The sequence below is a fragment of the Monodon monoceros genome, unplaced genomic scaffold (genome assembly GCF_005190385.1).
Source record: "Monodon monoceros isolate NGI ecotype Baffin Bay Population unplaced genomic scaffold, NGI_Narwhal_1 Super_Scaffold_16, whole genome shotgun sequence".
Taxonomy (NCBI): Eukaryota; Metazoa; Chordata; class Mammalia; order Artiodactyla; family Monodontidae; genus Monodon; species Monodon monoceros.
In genome coordinates, this window is record NW_021703772.1 from 7,421,126 (window position 1) to 7,441,484 (window position 20,359).

At 37.8% G+C, this 20,359-nt stretch overlaps 1 protein-coding gene across 4 annotated transcripts in view; it reads right to left on the minus strand.

Moving 5' to 3' along the window:
* GIGYF2 (GRB10 interacting GYF protein 2) overlaps nucleotides 1-20,359 on the minus strand; it is a 126,302-nt gene that overhangs the window by 91,827 nt on the left and 14,116 nt on the right. For 2 of the 4 annotated variants that reach the window (XM_029224770.1, XM_029224768.1), the window contains exons 3-4: nucleotides 10,001-10,084; nucleotides 379-508 (exon numbers count right to left, since the gene is read on the minus strand). In XM_029224770.1, the coding sequence (XP_029080603.1) occupies nucleotides 379-508; nucleotides 10,001-10,041 (171 nt within the window). In that variant the 5' untranslated portion in view covers nucleotides 10,042-10,084. Of the gene's footprint in view, nucleotides 1-378; nucleotides 509-6,948; nucleotides 7,028-10,000; nucleotides 10,191-20,359 lie in introns of those variants that run through there. The other 2 variants (XM_029224769.1, XM_029224771.1) reach the window with 2 other exon arrangements.

Here is a 20,359-nt window from a genome sequence, read left to right on the forward strand (position 1 = left end):
GAGAAGCATCTGCCCTTCTCACTCCTAACTTCTAACTGGAAAGAAGAATAAGAGATGCAATAAAGAGAGAAGAGAAAAATTCTTCCTTCTCAGCCATCATACTGGGATAGAAATAGAGGTTAAGAGGAAATTAGTTAGACAAAGCATTAAGTCCTGACTACTCTCCTGTTTTCATGAAGCTTTCTACTCCTGTAATGAAATGTTAGGTCTTCTCTAAAAAAATAAACATTTAGAAGAGCCTCTGTAAACTACTGCAGGTTTCAAAGCAGGAAAAAAAAAAGGTAGAGAGAAAAACCATGGCTGTTTCATATATCAGCACATAACTGTACATAACCTGAAATCTTATTCATAACTCTGAACTCTTTCCTACTTTCTTACCTTGTTGTCTTTAAGGAAAAGTGCTAACATTTCTTCTCTGCCATAACGATAGTCTGCTAATTTATACTTCGGCAATGCTGGAGAAAGAGGAGGGGATGTAATACTCCCACCACTGGACAGAGCTCGGAGCCTAAAATAGTAGACAGAATATAAAATGAAGTGTCAAATATTCTGGCAGTAAGGACTTTTTATTTTCATATAATATACTATAAAAATTTTATAAAAGAAAAAAGAAAAAGAACCCCATTATCTCAAAGTATCCAAGATTTTAGCTCTAATACAACCTGCTGTAATAGCTCACTAAGAAAACAGTTCATTGAGAAATAACTAGACAACCATTTGAAAATTCCTTAACTTAGAAAGTATCGTGGCATGTCTGTGAGAAGCTTAGGGGGTGAGATGGGGACACCTTTTTCCAAACTATAAAAATAACATATAATTAAAACAAAAGTCATGTATCACCTTACACCCACTAGATTAATAAAAATTAATAAATCTGACAGTACCAGTTGTTGGTAAGGATGAAAAACAATGTAAATTCTCAAGTAGTATTTGTGGGATTATAAACTAGAACAGCCACTTCAAAGAATGATTTGCTAATATTTAACAAAGTATGCTACACAAAAGAAAAAGCAAAATACAGAAGCTTATAAAAAAGATAATACTTTTATATATGCCCACAATATTTCATAATTCACTTTTAATGAAAGCAATTAGTGATTGGTGTAGAGAATTTAAAAATGCAGTGAAAAAAGTGCAGTACAAGGAGAAAAAATATAAAAGCCATATTTACTAAGAAAAAAAAAAGTAAAAATATACTTCGAGCTGATAATAGCAGCTGCCTCTAAGGAACGGAACTGGGAAAAGAGAAACATTTTAATTTTATAATAAGATGTTTTTATTTTAAAAAGGAGCGGGGTGCGGGGGAGAACCTCAGCAAAAAAAATGGCAAGAGTATGATCGTACTGCCGCACTGCATCAACTAGCAAGTGGGAAAACTACCATCAGGAGTAGCTGATTATCTGGGAGTGGCCCAAAGTTCTATAAAGTAATAGATAACAAGGGTAAAAGGGACCATGGTACTGCAATGCAGTAGTTTAGCACAAAGGAAAATTCAACAGAAGCATTAAAATATATCCCCCAAATTGCTAAGCTTTATTGACAAAAAAGGGGAGGGGAGAATGGTCTACAAATTATACATTAAAAAGTGTGAAGGCCAAGCATAGTAAATACTTGCACATTATTCAAAAATGGCAGAAAAAAACAGTATGTACATAGTTAATATATAAAATGTGCTTACATGTAGAAAGCAATACCAAAAAAAAAAAGGAGTATGCATTAGTAAAGTGAGACTCTAGGGTTTTGTTTTTTATTTCAATATTTCTGTCTTCTCTTTCCACTTATTTTTTAATGTTTTACTATGGACAATTTTGAACATATATAAAAGTACCAAGAAGAATATAACAAACTGCCATGTACCCGTCACCCAGTCCCCAATCCATACTGCTCCTTCTGCAGCACCATCTAACCATCCTTTAATACTATTTTGAAGGAAATCTTTGGCTTTCAAGATTTTTGAGGCAAATCATTTTCAAGTTTTGAGAAAATCTTTTGAAGAAAAGTTATCTCATCTGTAAATATTTCAGAATGTTCTCTCTAAAAGATAAGGATTTTTCTTTTAAGTCTCGATTTTGCTGATTTTATCCCTGTGATATAGTTTAACATGTTTCTCTGTTCTCTGCATTTCATGTAAATTGGTGACTGGATGCAGAGTCCTGATCAGACCTGGCAAGACTACTTCCATGTGGTGGTGTGTTATTCCATCAGGAGACACATACTGCCTGGTTGGTTTTGCGAGGCTAAGCAGTCCCTGACGACCAAAGCTTAGATCCTTAAGTTCACTAAGGTTGCAAAGTGACTGTATCATTTCGTCTTTATTTGCTAGCTTGAACAGTTCTACAAAGAGAAACTTCCCTCTTACACTATTTGGTATTACCTAAGAGGATTATAGCTCATGTAAGAAAGGAAGGAAAAAGCCTTCGTTCTTCCTTTTCACTTATTAATTTTCAAAATAATGACTTGGTTCACTAACATCCTCCAGTAGTAACAAATTATTTTTTATTAATGTATTTCAGTTCACTGCAATTATTCTTAGCAATACTCAAACTATCTCATATTTGCCCAGTGGGAGAGGCTTCAGGTTGGCTCCCAAGTCCTTCTGACCCAACCCTAGTAGTCTTTAACAGCTTCTTTTCTATCTGGTATGTCAAATGTTCCCAAATCAGCTTATTTCTTGCCTCAGACTTAGAATCACCATTTCACCAGGGAGTCTGATCCTCTTTAGTAATATATATATTAAGACACAATCTGGGTGCTAGCAGTGTTCACTGCTACTGGGTTGGTCTTTCAATATTCTTTCCAATTATTCTTGGGACTCAGAGGTCACTGAGTCTAACTCCTACAAGACAAGTTAAACAAACCAGTAAGAAAACAACATGCCCACAAAGGAGTGATCCAACCACTGCTGAAGGACCTTCCGGTACAGTGGTTTGTGTCAAATTCATGTACATTTGAGCTCTTTCCTGAGAAAGTGGAATTAATATCCACTAAGAACTGAAGCTGGGAACGTTACACATACATTACCCCATTTAAGTTCCACAACAACCCCAATATAACAGATGAGAAAAATGAAGCCAAGGAGTTAAGCAATTTGCCCACAATCACCACCAGCAGAACAGAGTCCAAAACTAGGTTTTTATGACTAAAAAGACCAAAATCTTTCCAAATTTTTATTTAAAATAGCCACAGTTTATTCTGCCAAAAATTAATTTTAAATATATATACATATATATATAATTAATATATAATTTTAAAATATCTTTCTTATACTGAGTCAATAAATATGCTCCCCAAGAGTTTCTACCACTAGAGGGCACATCTAAGCGCTCTTCCAAGTGAAAATCATCCCAGTATTTGCAGTTATTTCATCTCACCAGAGACTTTCCCTCTCACTCCCCAACATCCCTAATTTCATCTGCTCCTCACAAGGTTTCAAATCCACCCACAAACCCCACCGGCTTTCCATGCCTGTGAACCGAACACTTCTTATAGGCACCAGACCTAAAAAGTAACACGACCAGAATGCATACTCAAGAGATTCCTCTAGCTACTGTGAAGAGAACAGACCAAGGCAGGCTGAGAGTAATTCAAACTTGGAGAAGATGGTAGCCTGAATCAGGATAATGGCTGTGCTGTACTAAATAATTAACAAACCCTATCCCAAGTCTTCCTTCACCTACAGATATCTGGAAAAGCTAAAACATATGTGGATAATGTCTCTCCCTAAAAATCCACCAGTGACCTTTAACTCCTCTAGGATCTTGCGCCATACAACCCTCTCTTAGAAATTCAACCCTTCCCTATTGGCTTTCCCCTCATCTCTAAATATATCTCATAGTGATTTGTTTAAAACTCCTCTAATGTAGCATCCCCCTCTACCTATGCAGCACTGGTCATCTTTCCTCTTCATTTCAGAGACATCTCCACATTCTCACTTCCCAATCACTTCAAAACCCAGCGCAACCTGGCTTCTCCCCTACCACTCCACTGCTCTAGAAAGTTCAGTAACCTCAACACCAGGCCCAAGTGAAATTTCTCTACCCTTATCATCTTCATCTTCCTCTAGCCATATGGAGATCTGTTTAACACAGGAGGCCCAGTGCTACTCCTAGCAGTACTAGTAGTAACTGATAGGTAGCAGCAGCAGGGCTGTCTAAAAGCCTCCCGGTACTCCACAGTCCTCACTTGTTAACTGTTGTCCAAAATCCAAACTTCAGCTTAAAAAAGTAATTTAGAATTTCAATGTAGATGTGTGAAGACACACGAATCAAAAAGCACTTCTGTGTAAGTTCAGAATTCTCAATTCCAGCTCTGACTCTTCACTAGAGAGTAGGGTTTTCTTATTCAACCACTCACAGCCCTTAAAGTTTATCATATCCAAAACCCTACTTATCAGTTTATTCATCCCAACCTCCTTCATCACCTGTATTCCCAAAGGCAAGTAAGGATACCACCATCTACTCAGCCACAGGATTAAGAGTCTGGAAATCATCCTTTACTCCTCACCTTCTATCCATCTCCCATAACCAATTACAACATCCCACCAGTTTTAAATCCTGTATCTCTCAAACCATCCCCTGATCAAGTAACCTATTATTGTTCACACTTTTATTTCTTACCTCGACTGCTGCAGCGGCATCCTAAACTTAATTAGTCATAGTCCATCCTCCACACTACTTACTACCAGTTATTTATTTCAAATGCAAATCTGAATAAAACACTCCCTGCTCAACAATTCTTCACTGGTACACAATGATCAAATAAAATCCAAAGCTTCTTAACATAAAAGGGCTACCTGTAAGCTCTTCTCTCCCACACTTCACATTACAGTAAAGGCAAATGTCTTGGAATTCCCCTCTTAAACCTACACTTTCCTGTCCCCTTGTCTTTACACATGCCTTTTCTATCTGGAATATTTTTTCTAATCTAGTATTTTTTCACCTGGGGTGTGGAGGGGACTGCCTGGAAGCAGACAGATTAAGTGGAAAGGAGGAAAGGAAAAGAACAGAGACAATGAGGAGGATGGGGGTTGGAAAGAGAGTGGTAGGAGGGAAAGGAGAGAAATCTACACACAAGTATCTGCCCAACGTTCATGGAACTAATTGTCTAGTGGGAAAAAAAGCTAATAAACAGTCATACAAATAGAGAGCTAGTGAAGGATTCTGGAGAAAACTTGATCCAATTTACATTTTAAGATTACTTTGGCTGCAGTGGGGAGAGCAATTAGAAGAAAGAATGGAAGCCGGGTAACATCAGAAGGCCACTCCTTATAGTTTATGTCAGAGATGATGCTGGCTTACACTAGGGTAGAGGCAATGAAGATGGAAAGAAATGAATGGATTCAAGAGATATTTTAGAGGTAGAATTGACCCAACATTGTGGTGGAATAGACATAGGGATACAGAAGTAAAAGAAAATATCCAGGATAACTCCAAGACTTCTGGCTTGAGGAAAGGGGCACACTGTGGTATTAAGATGAAATAAAAGAAGAAATTTAAAAGAGCAAAATTCATAAGTTCAGTTTTGGAAAACTATGAAGGATGAGATGCCTACAGGCATCAAATGAGCAGCTGAATATCCTGTACTGGCATTATACTCCCTTTACAGCACTGACATTACTGTGAAATTATTTAGTGTCAGCTTCCCCACTAAATAATTCAAAAGTAGGTACCATGTCCTTTATCCTTGTTGCCTCAGCACCTAACCCAAGACATAAAACATATGAGGCACTTGATAAAATGTTTTCTAAACAACTTTTAATATTCTCTTCTAAAATACACCCTAGGATAACATCTAATTTACCATTCCTTCAGCTGACAGTTATCTTTTACTCTTTTTGCAAACTGGGACTATTAATGCATTCCATCCCCTAGAACATCTCTCATTTTCTCCACAATTCCACAAAGATCATGAATAGTAACCTAGCAATCTCAGGTTTGAATTCTCTTGCCCCCATATCCCCCACCCTAAGATTTGAATCATTCAATATTTATTTACTAAGTACCTACACTAGCTAAACAATGGACTTACCAAAATTGAGAGATACAGTGCCTTTCTTAAAGGAATTAGTTCTTTTCTGAGTAAGGTAAACACATATAAAGAGACACAGTACAAGGTCATAACTACTTTAACACAGGTCTAAACAAAGTGCTTTGGGAAAAACAAAAGTGCCTCATTCATTTTTGCAAGGAAAGACCTGGGGAAACTTCCTTAAGGCCATGGAGATGAGACAGAAATACCCCAAATGAGGCTCCTTCCCCATAAAGCCAGGTAACTGTCTGCAATTATTCATTCCGCTATAATAAATTCCTTTATTATCCAGACTTATCTAAGTAGATTTTGAATGCTCAAAATAAAAATAATAAATAAGTAAAAATCCCAAAATAAAGCAAGTTACAATGAATTTGTCTTGCTTTTTAAAAATGTCTTGAAGTATACAATTATTTGCAAACAAGAAAGAATATGATACAAACCAAAATATTAACAATGGTCCTTTGAGTGGCATGATTAAGGGTAATTTAGATCTTTTCTTTCTCCTTTTGTACTACTGCTTCCTCCAAGGTTTTATGGAATGAGCGTGAATTATTTTACTACTGGGACTAACAACAAAAAAATTCTTTAAAATCCTAAATCTACTAGATTTAGAACTAAAAAAATTTTTTCTTCAAGGTGGTACTCTGTGTTCTGTCAAGGGTGAAGTAAACAGACAGGGGATGGGAATTAAATTCATATAATCCTTCTTGTGGTCAGTCTGTCCATATATCATCCAAAGCCTTAACAATTAAACTTTTGATTTAATAATTCCATTTCTAAGATATTACTCCAAAGGAGTAATCAGCAACACAAAAAGAACTGTTCAAGGATGTGTATACATACTGACAATAGCAAGTTAAAAACTTTCCTTTCCAACAATTCACTCATTCATTTAACAAATATTTACTGAGTACCTACTATGTGCCAGGCACTGGAGATACAGCAATGAACAAACAGTACAAAATCGAGACCAAAGTACTTGCCCTCGAAGGAGCGCACAGTCTAGTGGGGGCTGGAGGATGGAATATAAATAATAAAGAAAATAAGTAAAATATTTGGCATGTTATATTTTGATATAGACCATGAAGAAAAAAATTAAACAGGAAAAGGGAGGTAGGGAGTAAGGGGAGTTGTTATACAGGTGGTCAGAAAACATCTAAGGTGGTAATATTTGAGTAAAGTTTTAAAGTGACCCTTGTTTTATACCTAAAAAATGATTTACTCCTCCATTAAATCTATCTCACTCTCTTAAAAACTGCTTTGGTAATTACATAATACATTTCTTTATCCTAAATATAAAGATACGCTAAGACCTAATGATTCTTCCAGACCTACCTTAAAAAGTCCATGCTTATGGTCATTCATGGTCTGTCCCTAGCACAATTTTCAATGCTCTCCCATCTTCACTACTGTCAAATAAATCTCTTCCTTTTACATCACTTACTGAACATTATGTTTTACATCATTATAAAAATGATGACCTTAGTAGAAAGAATACAGTATCCCTAAATGTTTCTGTATGGTTCAGTTACACACAGATTCAGCGTAATCACTCTAAACTTTGATTCTCAAGTTATTCTGGACACAGCTCCTTACCTCAAGTTTCACAATGAATGTAATGTTACATGCAGAAAAAACACAGCGGCAGTCTCCATTCATACTTCTAGATCAGGGTTACCTGAGTTACTTCAAGGTCTCATATATTCCCTTTGCCAGAAGAAATTTTGAAAGATGGTGCAAAGAAGGCAGTGTGCCTACTTAGACCTTTGCTCCTCAGTTTATCAGCATTTCAGGTGACTAAGGGAAGGCTCCTAAATTCTAATGCCTGCAGGGTAACAGAGGTAACAGTTAGGTAAAGCTACTGCTTAAGCATGGGACTGGTAACTTTCCTCTGCTAAAGCTACGTCAATTCAAATTTTGTGTAAAACACTGGGCTGATCAAATAAAACACCATCAAACAAAACTTCAGAGTACCGATGAAAAGGATGTGTAAGACGCTACTGATAGACTGGGTCAATGACTCACTGAAATGACTTTGGGAACCCATGGTTTAGGACAGGGGCCAGCAAACTCTTTTTTGTAAATGGCCAGAGAGTAAATATTTAAGCTTTTTGAGCCAGATGGCCTCTGTTGTAACTACTCAACCTTGCCACCAGTGTGAAAACAGCCAGATACTATGGAAACAAATGAGCGTGGCTGTGTTTCAACAAAACTTTACAGTCCCGTGGCCGTAGTTTGTCAACCCATTCAGCATGAAGTTAAATGTGTAATGATTCTAAAACAATCACCAGGAGTGCATTTTTTTCCTTTTGTTTTAGCTAAATTCCTGGTACTGTCTCTCATTGTTATTTCTTAATAGAGAGATACTGGAAGAAAAAAAAAAAACTACCTTAAATTAGCTGACAATTTTAATCATGTTTTTACACAAGAAAGAGACAAGAGACTGTGTAAATACAAAAGAGCAGCAGTTACAAATTCTAGATGAAGGCAGAGAAGCTGCACACAAAATGCTTTACAAAGTGGGCTATACGAATTTAAAGCCACCTGGTAAGATGTGAATAAAGTTTTAGCTACAAGAATGTTCATCAACGATATTTTTATAATAATGAAGAACTGAGAGCAGCCTGTATGTGCTGCATCTAGAAGACTAGTTGAATAAAATGATGGTACATCCATACAATGCAACCATTTAAAGTAACAGGAAATATTTATTGATAAAAAAAGATATTGCTGATGTGGTTCTTTTTTAAATGCAGGTTACAAAACGGAATGTACAGTATGATCCCATTTTTGTGAAAATAAATGTACATTTACACAAATAAGCATACACAAAACTACCTAGAAAGATACACCAACCTATTTACAATGGTTACCATGGACAGTGAAATTATGGTGATTATATCTTCTTCTGGATTACTTGTAATTTCTAATTTTTCAAGAAGTATATATTGATTTGGTAATAATAAGAACTAAAAAAGGTGCAGAATTACTTAGGGCAACATTTCCAAAATAAACTCCCAAAGTACATAAGTTGCATCAGTTCTTAGAATTTCAAATAGTGATTTCTCCTCAGTCTCCAAATGCTAGCTATAAGGGCCAAGAAAACTTAGGAAATACACATAAAAAGAAATGCATATAATAAGGTAAGTTAATAAGAGTCCTCAAATAGGGAGTCACTACAGGAAGTCTGGATCATTTATCAAACCACCACCACCTAAACAAACAAGAATATTTAAGAGACTATTCCAATTTATCTATTTTATATACTGCCTCTGGTTCAACGTTTGAATGGAAAAAGCAACTATCATTATTCACGCCACTGATGAGAGGATCTTCAATCACCAACTTCGGGGGGAAAGGAAGAAGGGGGGAAAAAGTCACACTACAAGGTGATGGATCTCAAAATTCCATGAGAATTTCATATTCGGGGTCCAAACATATCTGTAAGAGACTCAAAGGTCAATTAATTATTATGGAAATGCTAACCCGATCCTAAATGGGATGTTAATAGCCAGTGTAATTCTGGATCACCTGCCTAGCCCATCAATAAAATAAAACTCAAATAATAATTTAATAAAAACTATTTTCTCAAATGAGTATATGAATAGCCCTCACAAACAAACATTGTAGCAGAAAGCATACACACATAAAAATGTTACAATTATATAAAGTTATATATGCACCTAGATAAGGGCTCAAGCACAAATAATTTACTAGGGTGGTGGGACTCTGGGGAGTTTTAAATCCATTATCATTACACAATCAAAACAGGAAGATTTTTTAATGAAGTATAAATGTGGTCACTAAGCAAATATAATTTATTCCTAGACTAGCTATACTGTTTCCAAGCAGACACATAAAGCAAAGTCTCAAAAACATGCACGTTTTATAAACCCCCCAACACGGGCACAAACACCTACTACTGTGCTAGTCATCCAATATCGAACAGGATGAGATTCTGAAAACTCACCATTCAGGCCCGAAGTTCAGCGTCTGCGTTTCCGCTGCCATTCTTTTCCGTATGTTTACAATAGATTTTTATTTGAGGAGAAACCTGTTAAAGAGAAAAATATCTCCATACAGTTGGTCAAGACTAAATGCAGAATTCCAGCCCAGAAAGTATAGTTAGGGAGTGTGTTCTGCTTGTGGCTCCTCTCAACCAGTCACCAGAATGAGGTCTCTTAATCCCTATTTATAACAATATAGCAGGCAAAGTAAAAATGAATAAATCCACCTTTACATCCCAATTCACCATCTTTTTATGTTTACGTGGGGAAAGGAGGCATGGTACAAGATGATGCTGGTGAGATAGGTGGTAGAAGACCATGCAGGGCACTGGGGACCAAATTAAGGATTTCCTTTTTTAGCCTTCGAGCAATGGGGAGGGAATGAAGGGTAACAGATTTACATTTTAATTTGTGTTACTCCCTTGCAATGGCTCTCCCATCACCATGAGGTGTATCAAAGATTCTCCTTACCTATCTCACAGCTTCCGCCACAACTCTCCTCTCCCCACTGTCTGCTTAGCCCTTTACACTCTAGTGATTCTTTAAAAGTTACCTTGGACCATCAAGTTAAAATAATAAGCTAACCAATTTCATGAGTGATCCTTCAAGAACAATTTCAAGATATCAGACCTTAAAGTGAAGTAAGTCAGACAGGGAAAGACAAATACTGTTTATTACTTATATGTGGAATCTTTAAAAAGCCAAACTCATAGAAACAGAGAGCAGAGTGGTGGTTACCGGGGCGGGGGGTGGGGGAAATGGGGAGATATTGGTCAAAGGTACAAACTCCAGTTATAAGATTAAGAAGTTCTGGGGAATCTAATGTACAGTGTGGTGATTATAGCTAATAATACTGTATTGTATACCTGAAAGTTGCTAATAATACTGTATTATATACCTGAAAGTTGCTAAGTTGCTAAAAAGAGTTTCTTTTTCACAAAAAACGAAATGGTAATTATGTGATAGGATGGAGGTGTTAGCTAATGCTATGGTGGTAATCATTTTGCAATATATAAATGTAGCAAATCAACACATCTGACACCTTAAACCAACACAATGTTATGTCAATTATATCTCAATAAAGTTGAAAAACAATGACATGAGAGTTTAGAAAACAGAAAATACTGTAAACATTGTAACATACTGTTAATATGTCCAAGATGTATCACATCACCCTGATTGTTGCTGTTTAAAAGATCTAAAAACAATAAACTAGAAATTGGTCTAAAACACAGAAACGGCAAAGTAAAAATGTGCTAACGTCCAGAATCAGCTATTTATCTGCCCTCTTCCTGGAAAGTATTTCTGGCCCCGTGTCAACCATGTGGGTTCCAAGGAGATTCCCATGTTCTTACTTAACCCTGATTACCTTTTGCCTGGCCAGACAAGCGTGCACACCAGACCCAAGCTGAGATCAACTTAGTGCCCTCCCCACATACTGATGATTCCAAAAAAACATACGGCATATGGTTTTTCACACTTTAAGCTCTCTGGAACTGGAATGCATCTTCATCAGTGCCATGCTACAACTGCTACTGGCCCACAAGGGAAGCTGGGTCACAGCCATCATTGTCCGCACAAGGGTGAAACTTGGGCAGAGCCGCTCCTTATCGTCATCCTTGTACCCGATTTTAAGTGCTGCTTAAAACACCTTCAAAAAGATCATGCTATGATTCTAAATTGAAACGTACTGTGTAACAGAAAAGAAAGCAAATACAGCAATAGGATATTAGTGAAGTAACTCTTCATCACTGGAGGAATGATTGCAAGTGCTTTGCAGAACCTGAGAAAGGAAAAAAAAACCACATGAAGATAAGCTTGTTGTGGTTTGCTAGTGAGACTTGACACTGCACAATCCATGTGGCCACATGCAGCAGCCCTGAAGTATTTAGAGGAAAAATTAAACAGTTCAGACTGCTTTTAAGAACTTCACAAGCACCAAATCACTGAATTTTAAATCAATGAGAGAATAATGGAGCACTCTCTTAAGAAATGCTTCATCGCCAACACCCTTAATGACATGACACTACACGGGTGGGGAGAGGGAAGAAGAAGGAGACTTCTACAATCCTAAGTTTTTCACAATTTAGAAGAGTCAGACTTAATGTGTAGAAAGCTGAAGAGTATCTTAACCAATTTATTTCACTTTTATTTTCCTTTTTATATATGCACAAAATATGTACTATATAATAAAAATCTATTAGCCTTATTTGCTAAATAAGTTTAAAAGAATTCTTTTTCAAAATGTAAAATAAAAAGTCTAAGTAATTAAAAAACTGTGCCAGCGTTTACTTGGCAGTATGATTTCTTTCTTAGTAATATATAAAACGAAGAAGCTCACAACTGATGCATGTTAGATTCAATTAAATTATGGTACATCCCAAATGAAATCACTTGTCAAAGTAGTGGTAAGTCAGGTAAGGTGCCCACTTAGGACAAGTAGATTAGGACAAGTATCCTGCTTAAAAATCAGCTGTGTAAACTTATTTAGCATAAATCAATTCAGTGTGCTTTAAAAAAGTACGTGGACCTACTTGGCTAACAAGCAGACCTGTAGAGACTACAACTATAAGATTTTATTGTAACACAAAACATCTTGAAGGAGTGTTTTTAACCACCATTTTAAACTCCACATAGCCAAATGTTTTATATTCAAACCCCTATGGACTTTGGACTTTGACCACTGGAAAACAGCTCTGAATTAATAAAGCAGGTCCAGATTTGAACCACACTGAATTTATAAAGCAAGTGAATCTCAATTAAAAACTGAATTATTTGTGATATTTGTGAAAATACTAAAATCATTCTTAGAGATTTAATATTCTTTTCCCCTTTTAATTACTACAAGGCTACACAGGTCGTGGAAATACAAACTCCAGGGGCGCCATTACCACAAAGGATGCAAATGGAGCCCCTAGAGTTGTGTTGTGCAGGCAGTGGTCTTGAGTTACAGAAGCCCTGGATGCAGGCAGCACCTGAAGAACATCGAGCAAGGAAACCTTTATCACTCATTCCACCTATAAACCTTTAGGTAGAGACAAAATACCATACAGCAAAAACATTAAAAGCTCAGAAGTTTTTTTAATGCCTTGAGCTGGGAGCCTAACCACCATTTACTACTTCCTATGGTAAGAGTTTTCTGGAGAACTTTTAAGAACCTAGAATAATAATCCAAGCAATTTAATTATCAACTAAAGAGACCTACGTTACTCAGAATGGTGTTCTGCTCATTCTCCTTTATGAATTAAAGCAGGAAATCTACAAGCTATGACTGAAGAAATCTAAACATTTGAAGTACTGTAACTTCTAATCCTGAATTCCCCACCCCAGATTGCTCCTTCCAAATCAATTTAAATGAGCCCAGTTCTAATGTATTTATTTATATGTACTGGAGCGATTGTCTTACACGATGTCTTTGAATTATAAATTATTTGGAATGGAAAGTGGGACTTATTTCTCAATTGCCCTTTCTAAGGATGCAGTGAGGTATCAAAATTAGCATAGGCTTTGCCGTCATTTAAACCCCACCAAGCTAAATGTAGTCAACTCAAACCCCCAGCAGACTTGTGACCAATTAGAAAACAGGTCTGAATTTTTATAGCAAATCAGGATTTGAGCCAGACTCTGTAGGCTGTGCTCCCACCATGCTCTTCTGCCTCTTTAGACTGCATTTTCTTGAAACAATTTCCTTCCTTTTCCTCCACGACCAGCAATATACTGATATATTTTTCCTATCTTCACTTCCTTCCTATTTAGTCACCATTCCCCAAAAGCTTCTCTCCTTTTCTAACTTCCCTCAGCGTACCCACTGTTTATTTAACTATAAATTCTGTGTAGATACTGTGTTGAGTCTTACTTACAATGGTGTTCTCTACCGACACTTCAGGTAGAACTCTGCCTGCTGAATCATGAGGGATCTAACACAGAACATGCAGTGGAGGTGCTGTCACAGCAAGAGCAACCAAAAATTCTTCCACAAATTTCTGAACTGCCCCCCATCCCTGCTGTGAATCACATATTTGACTTTTTTCTCCCATGGCCTACGTGGCTTTCCAGCAGCCTGCTCCTCCCAGATATCCATCTAACAACAACTGATCAAGGTACCACTGTTTTCACCATCCACTGGTCAGCCAGGTTCAAAAGTCTAGGCATCAGAAATTCATTCCTCTTCTCTATCCCTCATATCTAATCATTTTGCCTGAAATTTGGTCAATTCCTCCTTCAAGATTCCTTCTGCATACTGCTTTCATTATAGCCAAACATCTGTTAACTCATGTCTGGATTATTACAATAGAATTCTAATCTGCTTCCCTGACTCAGCCTCTAATTACATCCAATAAGATCAATCTTTCTAAAGCACTGCTCTGGTCATGCCTACCCTTCTTTATAACAGTCACTAAACCTACTGCGTATGATCAAAAATCCTCATATTTTCAGCTTCCCATCAATCTAACAATCTGCACCTTCTCAACTCAATCTCCCACTGTTTCACCTCCAAACTCAAAGCCAGATGATAACTTTCTACTTCTCTACTGCATTCTTCTTCTGTGGTTCTGGCTCATGCCATTCCCTTACCCCAGAAGGCTCACCCTCCCTCCTTTACAGTGGCTTATACAAAACCAAGGATCCATTCAAATAAACACTCCATAAAATATTTCCCAAAGTAGAAGAAGGAAAATGTAAACAAAGGATGCAGAAATGGAATGGAATCTATAGCATGCAATACTGGCGGTGGGGTGCTTTTTGAATCTGTATAGAAAAGCTTTAAAGGAAAGAGAAGATGGAAAAGAATCAAATTTGGGAGGAAGGACAAACCGTTTTGGACAAAATGAAAGTGAGGTGCCTGAGGAGCCATCCAAAAGACCATAATATACATACACCTTGAACTCCAGTGTAGAGTCAGGATAAGAGACAGAGATTTGGAAGTAAATCTACAGAATTGAAACCAAAAATTCAATGAAACTATCCCAAAGTAGGAATCAAGAAGGGACAAGCTCAAGAGACAAGAACAAAGCCTCTGCAAACACTGTGCAGGAGGATACGGGAAGGAAAAAAAAGACCATGTAGTTAGGTAACTCTAGCCCTAACCTTTCACCTAACATCAAATTCACTGACTCTAGCTTTCTCCACATTCACTTTATCTGAAGCAGAAAGGAGAAAAAGCTAGGTTCTTTGGGGGGAGATTATCCATTTGCTCAATAAGGCTAAAAACTAAAGTGAAGTTTGGTAAAGCAATGGTCATATCACAGAAGTCTTTGTATTTTATATCTCAAGAGCAATGAAAGGCTATGAAAAGATTTACACAATAAAGTGTCCAGGATGAAATCTGCACTGTAGAAAGATCATTCAGGATGCCAGGAAGAGAATGAATCAGTAAGAGCTAAAGAGAAAGGAGGGGCGTTATAAATCCAACAGATTGTATGTATCTACATACCAGTAGAGAAGAGAGAGCAGTAATGATTAATAAGTATATTCACTAACATGAAAAAATGTCAACAATATGTTAAGTGTTCAAGACAGGTTACAGAATACAGAGAATATAATTATATTAAACACATTTTAAAATACATTCTTAGTGGGTACATATAGATATGCCCACAGACGTTCATATTCTGAATGGTGGAATTATGAGTAATTCTTTTCCTAGTAAGTTACTAATTTGTGTTAACAAAGATAGCACTGGCAAAGAAAAAAAATGGACAAATTCAGAAGTTTCAAATACTGAAGTCAAGAAAGAGAAAGACTGAAAAATCTTCATTAACCCCCACAGTGAAGTCACTGTTGACTTAAGAGTACAGTTATAGAAGTGTGGTGAGGGACAGAGCCAGACTTCAGGGGTTGGGAGGTGACGAAAGGAAGACTACAAATGCAGTCAACTTCTTCTAGAATCTTAGCTGCGAAAAGGTGAAGAGAAATGAAGCAGAGTAGAAAGAAAATTTCCCCTTTTATTTTAGATGAAAATATCCTAATGGAAAAGTACTAATAGAATTAAAAAGTAAAGAAACAATTTAATAAAAATATGATAGAAATGAAGCTCTGAGAAGGCAGGGTGGATGGGGCTTCAGAGAACAAATGGAGAAAAAAACTATGCCTATCCACTTGTGACAAGAGCAAAGTATGTCCAAATGACTTAAGATACGTGCAAATTTATTTTTGTGGGGTTTTCTTTGGGGAGGTGGGGAGGAAGAGTAAGCTGTGGGGAATGCACATTGATGGCCTCAATTTTCTCAAAGAAGTAGGCAAATGACAGAGCAGATGACAGGGTAAGGTTTGAGAAGAATGAAGAAAAGTTAGCTGCTGTGATCTACAATAGTATTGTTTTTTAAAAAAATAAACTTTATTTAGGAATAATTATGGATTTATAGAAATGTTACAAAGACATTACAGAAAGTTCCCTCAGTTTCCCCTAATATAAACAACTTACATTACCACAGTACATTTGTCAAAACTAAGACACCAACATTGGTACACCACTAGTAACTAAACTCGGATTTAACCAGTTTTTCCAACAATGTCCTTGTTCTGTTCCAGGATCTAATCCAGGACACCACACTGCAGCTAGCTACACTAGTTCTGAAGGCCCAATCAAGATGGAGACGGCACCTATCTGCATGGTTGTGGGCTTCTTTCTCCAACTTAGCAGCCTGGGTAGAGGGCAGAGAGAGCTGACAACAGGACTGAACCTGGGTTAGGATTTTGTCAACACAGTAAACGGAAGAAAAAGAGGGCAAAGTGGAGGATGCTGGCAAAAGTGTGACTGAAGCACAGTGAGGAAGGAAGTAAAAACAGAAGATAGTTTACAAATTTGAGATGTTGGTAATGTCAAAAAGCAAGTATAGCAGGAATAAAAATGAAAGCACTAGACAAATTAGAGATGGAGGTAAGCCAAGGAACCAGGAGCCTGGGAAGATTGGATCAGTCATCCTATGGACTCTGAAGTAACCTCCGGATAATGGCAGAGAGAATAAAGAAGAAAATGAAGGATGATGCCCCAGGGTCTTTATCTGATAACGAGGGGAACAGACAGTTGTACTGTCAGACAGCATGAACTTCAGAGGAAAAGAGATTTTGCAAAAAGGAGAAGAAACAATGGCTAAAGTGACTATACCTAATCTATCCTCTAAGCCAGAAAACGTTTGTGTGAAAGAGATGTTAATAATTACAAAGAGCCAACAGGAGCATTTCAGGCTGAATGGTCATCTGAGTAAAGAAACAGAACAGGCATGTGAATGGCAGAGGATGAAGACCCTGATGCTGTCCGCTGATGCACCTACCACTGTGCAGGAAAACAGTGCTGATAACCTAGGAGGGACAAAGGGAAGGTAAAATTATCAGGGCAAGACGGGCTTCAGTTACCTTAACATCACTGAAAAACATACTTTGAATAGTTTAACACATGGAGAGGTAATAACACTCTCAACCTCCCTATTTTGGCCTCTATTCTCCTTTGGCTACTCCAATTCTAAGGATAAGGACCTCAGAGAAAGGTCTACCCTCAAATTTTAAATAGAGTTGACTTAAAAACAGCTGAGAGAATATTTCTACATACCTGCTATTTCAGACCTTGTCCACTATTCAAAATTCCTTATAAGTGAATTCAAGTAATATATTTCTTCTGCAGTTAACACCAGAAAGTTGGTCTTCTTCAATAAACTGCATCCTGTGCCTGACAATGAACTTTATTTAATCTGGCCTTTTTGTCAACTTTTTAAAAACTCTAAGCTAAATCACTCCTCACTAGCAATTATTTTATCTCTGATTACTAGTATATACGTATTTTTCTTTTTTTCTGTGTATTTTTCTAGTTTTCCTGACATCCTCAGCTCCTCTTTGGGACCTCATCTATCACTCCGTGTGTACATGAGTACATGTTCAAGGGTGAAGAAAGAGAAGAAATCAACCTAGCCTTTTCTTACTGCTGGGTTTGCAACAAAGAAAAGGGAGACCCTGGCCTCACACAACCTGGCACTATGTTGAGGAGTCAGATGTCTTCTGGGCACACGCAATCACTATCAACATGAGCGAGCTATGGATCTACGTAGTAAGTTATGTCTGGACAAAGACAGCCAGGAGAAGCCAAAGCAGAATCAAAATCCGGCATAATGGCTAATTATGAAAGTTTTACTCTGAAAGTGTTCCCGATATTGCTTCCCAGAAGAAGTCTTGATATACTGATTAGCTACCACTATTATACTAACAATTCAAAACACATACTCCTTTGAAAACCCCCTGAATCTTTCTTATAAACAGTATCTACTACTGCAAATCTCCCTTACATGGGTATGTAAAAATTACCCAGAAAAAAACTATGGCAAACCTGGAATGAAGTCCAACCGGTACCATGCATGTGGTCTGTCAAAAGACTAACACAGAGGGCTTCCCTGGTGGCGCAGTGGTTGAGGGTCCGCCTGCCGATGCAGGGGACACGGGTTCGTGCCCCGGTCCGGGAGGATCCCATATGCCGTGGAGCGCTGGGCCCATGAGCCATGGCTGCTGGGCCTGTGTGTCGGGAGCCTGTGCTCCGTGGCGGGAGAGGCCACAGCAGTGAGAGGCCCGCGTACCGCAAAAAAAAAAAAAGACTAACACAGAATGAACACCAAGGAACCTGAATCTGCCTCCACCTTCCCAACCTCTATTTTCCCAAAAGCGGAAAAAAGAGCTACTCCTCTAGCACTCTTCATATGTACCAAATAAATAGTTCTGTGCCCATTCCAACAAACAGCCATTTTTATCTTAGCCAAATCTGGATTAAGGTAACACAAAACTGGGGAATTCCCTGGCAGTCCAGGGGTCAGGACCCTGCTCTTTCACTGTTGAGGACGAGGGTTCAATCCCTGGTTGGGGAACTAAGATCCCACAAGCCGTGGGGTGCAGCACACCCCCGCAACAACAACAAAAAGATAACACAAAATTAATAACTCCACTCCTGCAAATTAGTTCAACCACTTTGGTAATATCTATTACATCTAAACATACACCTATCCAGCGATCGCACAATCCACTGCTAGACATACATGCAAGGAAAATTTCTACTACGAGAAGAGTGTAAGATATTCATAGTAGCTTTATTCATAACTACCAAAACCTGACATTTGTCTATTATGTTTATCAACACAAATGTCCATCAACAGATGAATGAATAAACAAATACAGGAGAGCTTCAAGGTTGGTGAAGGTGTGGAAACGATGGCACACCAAAGCGCTGTGAAGCTCTGCATCCCTTCCCACATACCTTGCCCTATGCATCTCTTCCATCTGGCTATTACTGAGTTAGGTAACATCATTAATAATGAGACAAACTGACACCATGTGTTTCCTGATGTAATACACTAAGGAGAACACGGCATCACTTATGTTATATTCCTAACAATAATGCATAACTGAAATTAATCTTGAAAAAAATCAGATAAGCCCAAATGGACAGACATAAAATCAATCAACCACAGTCACCAAAAATACCAATGTCATAAAAGACAAACGCTGAAGAACCATCCCAGATTAAGGGAGACTACAGAGATATAAAAACTAAGTGCAAGTATGATGCTTAACTCCATCCTGAACCAGCAAAAAATATGCTATAAGACACATTAAAGAGACAAATAGAATAATCTGAATAGGAGCTATGGATTAGACAATGGTATTGTATCAATGTTACTTTTTTATGATTCTGAAATTTTTACTGTGATTATGCACAAGAATGTTCTTATTCTTACAAGGTAACACTAAAATATTTAGAGGAAAAGGAGCATGAGGCCTGTAATGAACTCTCAAATGGAACAGAAAAAAATTACATAAATTTAAAATTATATCAAAAATTATATACATACATATTGCATATACGGAGAAAGAAAAAAGAAAATGAAAGATAAAGTAAATACAAGGAAATGTTAAAAACTGGTGACCAGGGAATTCCCTGGCGGCCCAGTGGTTAGGACTCTGTGCTTCCACTTTACGGGGCACAGGTTCAATCCCTGGATGGGGAACTAAGATCCAGCATGCCACGCGACAAAAAAAAAAAAAACAACAAACAACTAGTGGGCTTCCCTGGTGGCGCAGTGGTTGAGAGTCTGCCTGCCAATGCAGGGGACGGGGGTTCGTGCCCTGGTCCGGGAGGATCCCGCGTGCCACGGAGTGGCTGGGCCCGTGGGCCATGGCTGCTGGGCCTGCACATCTGGAGCCTGTGCTCCGCGGCAGGAGAGGCCACAGCAGTGAGAGGCCCGCATACCGCAAAAAGACAAAAAACAAACAAAAAAAAAGAACTGGTGACCAAACTGGGTGAAGGGCATATGGAAAGTCTAAGTAATTTTTTGCAACTTTTCTGT